At 43.3% G+C, this 5,461-nt stretch overlaps 1 protein-coding gene across 1 annotated transcript; it reads left to right on the forward strand.

Annotated features, from left to right (window-relative positions):
- The first annotated feature begins 235 nt into the window (after nt 1–235).
- msantd2 (Myb/SANT DNA binding domain containing 2) lies at nt 236–4,859 on the forward strand. Its single transcript, XM_079566589.1, has 4 exons — nt 236–720; nt 2,312–2,567; nt 2,658–2,721; nt 2,820–4,859. Exons 1-4 carry the CDS (start codon nt 286–288, stop codon nt 3,697–3,699), a joined length of 1,635 nt encoding a protein of 544 aa, XP_079422715.1. The 5' UTR covers nt 236–285; the 3' UTR covers nt 3,700–4,859.
- The last annotated feature ends 602 nt before the right edge of the window (nt 4,860–5,461 follow it).

Here is a 5,461-nt window from a genome sequence, read left to right on the forward strand (position 1 = left end):
ATAGCATTCATATATTATTTATAAATGTTTAATTGATATACTGTAGAACATAATCTGATGAATTGATTGATCCCCATGGTAACAAGGTGGAAGTTTAAGGCAAGTATTCAGTTTCTCTAACTATACAATTTCAAAGTAATCTCCCGAACACAGGCTCCAACAATGATACACAGATTAAAATGAATAAAAAAGACTGAAACAAGTGGATCCAGTCCGTGTTTTCCCACATCCATCTCCTCCGCGCTGGCGTCAACCTGTTTCTCCTCCCTTAGCAACCGGAGCAAGATGGCGGCGTCCAGTAACGCGGAGCACTCTCCAGAGATAACGACGCCACTGAAGATCCCCAAAACAGAGATGCCATCGCCCGAGTCGGAGGATTTGAGTGACGGTAACTTGTACCAGTCCAACCCCTCCACCCCTAACCGCTTCTCGCCTCTGAACGTGGGCTCATCGTGCGGCGCGGGCCGGATGGCGGCCTCATCCTCCGCCAACAGCTTCACCGCCTGCAGAGGGATGTCCTGGACACCGTCCGAGACGAACGCCCTCATCGCGGTGTGGGGCAACGAGAGGCTGGCCGAGGCGAGGATGCAGCAGCTGGAGGTGGCGGGCACTGTCTTCTCCGGGAAGGCTCCGGGACCGGCCATGTACGAGCGAGTGTCCAGAGCGCTGGCTGACCTGGGCTATGAGAGGACCCCCTCACAGTGCCGCGAGAGGATGAAGGTGAGCATCCCACCATCTTCTCTGTCAGGGGCTCACTGGAGGTGACAAAGGCCGTGTGCTGCGGCTCGGAACTAAATGACACAACAGGTGGATACATATGAGGATAACCAGAGACAAGGCAGAGGCTAAGGCTGCAGGCTACATCCAAACCACCTGAGCAGGAAACCAGACCTGTCATTATGTTTCTGACTGTCCTTTCAGTGCAAATATGTAATGTAATGCATAATACTGTACTGGAGTACAGGGTTTACATCCACACAAGAGAATGTAAACTGTTCATTTATTGTGTTGGGGAGAATACTTTGAAATTGTATTTTGTTACAGAATACTGAATTACATGCCTTTAAGTGTATTTAGTAATGTATTCCTTTACTTTGTTGTTTCTATATTCTGAATACTTAGAATACTTTCACGTTGATTTGCATAATATTCATGCATAAAAGCGGCGTATGATTAAAAACATGCAGCTACACTTGTTACACCGCCTGATAGGAACTTATTTGCCAGTAATTCAAAATGCATGAAAGCACTTTGCAAATGCCCACAGCCCCAAATAACATATAGAGCTATGAATATACTTTAATACTTTAATTATTAACTGCAATGTATCCCTTTGATACAAGGAAAGTAACTGTTTTCTAAATACCCTCAAATGAGAGAGTAATTTTACCAGAATACAGTTTCTCAAAATTTGTATTTTAAATACATGTATTCAGTTATTATTATTATTCTTTATTTATACAGGTGGTCTCTTGAGACTCATTGTCTCATTTGCAAGAGAGACCTGTTAAACATACAAGGTAAATAATAATAAGACAACAGTGGAACGATTACAGCAACTTTAACACAATACTCGTGCCGCTCCCTCAATGCTTCGAGAGATTACCAACCCACTTTAGCATGAAGATCACAGTGGTGGGTCCTGAATAAAAAGGACTCACCTCCAGTGATGAATCTAATTGCTGAATGAAAAACTGCATTCAGAGGCTTCAACGCAGATGCATATATATGATATCACCGTAATCCGTTGCCTCTTGTTAGGAGAGATACAATTTTTGTTCCTGTAGAAAAAAGACTGCTTTGCTTTAAGTAAGTTTGTTTGTTCCTGAACGTGTTTACTAAATGAGAGCCTCTCATCGATCCAGATGCCAAGATATTTATAACATGGTACTTTCTCAATAATGGAACCCTCTGAAGCACAGACTGACACGTTCTGTAAACGTGAACCGTTCTGTGAACCGAATGTTTCCTAGAGTTTTTCTAGGAATGAAAAATGTTGTCGAACCAAATTGAAGTCATGTTGTATATGTTGAGTTACTCCCCAACACTGTTCATTTTGTAAATCAGTAGTTACAGGAATACTTTTAGACCGAGGTGATGGATGGATCCCCAAATATTTGAGAGAACGGGAAACTGGGCGTAACATGTTGAAGACAATTGGCAAGGGCTGTCACCATATTTACTATCTCAACTAATCTTTCAATAAATGACAGATAAATGTATCATCTGTACATTTATTTGCATTTTATGTCACATTTTTGTAATAATAAGTAAGTAATTGGCCTACACTAAAACTTTTCTCCACCCCCAGACCCTGCGGCGCTGCTACAGCCGAGTAAAGGAGCACGGCATCGGCAAAAGGAAGAGCAGCTACACCCTGGAGCAGCTGGAGAAAGTGTTCGGGCAGGGCGGCTGGGACGCTCAGAGCTGCGCCCCCGTCCTCATCAACAGCAGCGGTTTGTACCAGGAGATGGAGTCGGACAGCAGCACGCTGGAGGAGCTCTCTCAGGAGGACTGGTGCAACCATGTGCTGGACTCTGCTTTCCAGGAGGGGGACATGGAGACTGGTCAGTTCTGTGGTGATCATGTATGGCAGGTGTTATTGGGAATACTGTGTCTGTGAAACTGACTGTGTTTTTGCTTGTTTTTTCTCTCAGAAGAAATCCCGATACCTAAAAACAGATTCTTTCAGCTTCAGTCAGCGCTGTCAGAGCAAACACAGTGAGTATTTAAGATTTTACTGTATCTAACAATTCACATTAACAGTGTTCTGAATTGACATTATCATAGAAATGTAATTCCCTCTGTGCCTTGACCAGAAAACGGGACACTATGCAGACGGTGATGCGCATTCTGGAGTCTGTGCCTCTGAAATGGGAGCACTTCCACACATGGACCGAGTTCTCGCGCCTGCACCTGTCCAACAAACTGGCCATCTTCGGCGTGGGCTACAACACGCGCTGGAAGGACGACGTGCGCTACCACTACGCTGAGATCAGCTCCCAGGTACCGCTGGGTAAGCGGTTGCGGGAATACTTCAACCCGGAGAAGCCAGAGGGACGCATTATCATGACCAAGGTTCAGAAGATGAACTGGAAGAATGTGTACTACAAGTTCTTAGACATAACAATCAGTGAGGCGCGCTGCCTGGAGCTGCACATGGAGGTGAACTGGATCCCCATATCCCAGTCCAAAGCAGCTGGCTGTGGTGAGGGCACCTCCCACTACCTCCTGCCAGGGGACATCCCAAAGACTTATGGCCTGTATGCTGTTGGCTATGAACTGATGCCAGTCTGTAATGACACTGCCCAAGCCTCCTCACAGGCCGATGACCAGGACTTACCTCAGTCAGAAAATGGAGCGCACAAAAAGACTGACCGCACTGGAGTTAATGTCACTTACTGCTACCTGGGCGTCGCTGAGGAGCGGACCATTCAGCAGAGCCTCTTTCAGCACTTTCAGGGCTCCGGCAGGTACTCTGCCCACGGAGAGCCGACTGCGGTGACACGCTTCCTACAGGAGAACTGCAGCAGTGGATCCAGTCTGTGCCATGAAGGGAGTGACAGTCCTGTCCCACATTATTCCATTTACATAAAGTTTGTGGAGGTGGAGCTGGACTTCCTCTCAGCAGGCTCTCTGCTGGAGTGCCTGGAGACTGCGGTGGGTTATCCCCTAGAGTTCAACAAGGAGCCACTGTAACTCTCATTAAAGTAGAACGCCAGGTGGGCTGAGCTTCTGCCCCCTTTTCCACTGGATGATACAAGTTTGTTTGACAACATTATTTAAATATGTTGATCTTTAAAAGGCTGTGTGCAAAAATCAAACATAAATTGTCTTTCCTTGATTATATTATACTGAAAAGGAAACAACCTCACATTGTGGTAGACAAATAATTTATATGAAAAACAACATCCTATAACAGGCACTGCAAAGACTGTGCTGCTTTCTAAGGTCTGATAACTATTGCCTTGTCAGAGAGCTGGTTTGTGAAGGTGACGACTGCAGAGCATCTGTCTACCTCAGTAGGATGTAGCAAACAGGGCAGCACGGGGACCATGACGTGTACTTAAACACTGCCTTCACTTTAATTGTTGAGGTGTGAGCCTGAAGCATCAGTACGTTTTTTTGTGTTCATTTTTTGCATTATTTTGCACATGCAACTGGACTGCCACTAGAGATGATCTAACGCAAAGTTTCTGAGTGAACTATTAGTAGCTACTATTTATTTTGTTCTTTACAGAGGAGGGCTGTTCATTTGGTTTTACATAATGTGTAGTTTTGCGATGGCGTTATGTATTATACCTCAAAAGTCCCACTAAACAAATAACCCAAGATTGTGGGTTTGATACAATGGCGGCAAAAATCCCCAGGCAAGAATCATACATTAGCTTAAAGTGAACTTTTTCCACTAAACAGCTAATGGTAACTTGTCTGCAACCTGCACAGTGTTATTTTGAAAACCGCTGCTATCTCCCGCTGCCCTCTCTGACTTGACTTGAATATATTTATGGATGTGCGACATTGGGATCATCTCTAGCTGCACGTGGATGTGCGTTTCCATATTGTCAGAAGGACTTCACAGTGACGAGAGCTTTGAGTGTTTGTGTTGCACATTTTTAACTTTTCTTTTACGGACGCCGATTCCGGAGTCTGGCCATTACTGTATAAGCTGCTGAGGTGAAAACTCACTCTCTATTGTATAAAACAATCTTTTGTGATGAGATTCCTGAGGTTATGTGCAATGTGCCAGGATTAGATGAATGAGGGAATAATGAATGAAACTGTACATGAATCTATGTTATATATCTAAGAATATTGTGTTCAGCATTCCTGTTTTGTGGAAAGTTTTTTTTTTCTTTTCTTTTAGAAAACAATATACATTACCGTTCCAATGTTTGGGGTCACCCAGGCCACTTCTATAGCTTCTCTAATCAGTTTTAGCAGTGCTAGCATAATTGAATGAGGGTTTTCTAATCATCAATTACCCTTTAACACGATTAGCTAACACAATGTACCATTAGAGTGATGCGCCTCTGCCCACTTAGATATTCCATTAAAAATCACCTGTTTCCAGCTAGAATAGGCATTCACAACATTAACAATGTCTAGATGTATTTCTGATTTATTTAATGTTTTCCTCATTGAAATGAGCAGGAATAAGGACATTTTAAGGGATCCCAAACATTTGAACTGTAGTGTATTTTCTATATTTTGGTTGACGCCAAGTCAGTGTGTGGTTGATTTGAAGTCACCGTCTTGTAAGTTTAACTTTACATGTTTAAAAACAAATAAACAGGGCACACACTGTTATGCCAACGACTATGTTTCTGCAAAAATATATGTGTCTTCACTCGGATTTCTACCAGTAAATAACACTGTTTTACTGATAATAATACAGATTTAATACATATTACTGGATTAAAATATGAAGAACAGTATTATTAAAGGCACTATACCTGAT

Source organism: Gobius niger (genome assembly GCF_951799975.1).
Source record: "Gobius niger genome assembly, chromosome: 11".
Taxonomy (NCBI): Eukaryota; Metazoa; Chordata; class Actinopteri; order Gobiiformes; family Gobiidae; genus Gobius; species Gobius niger.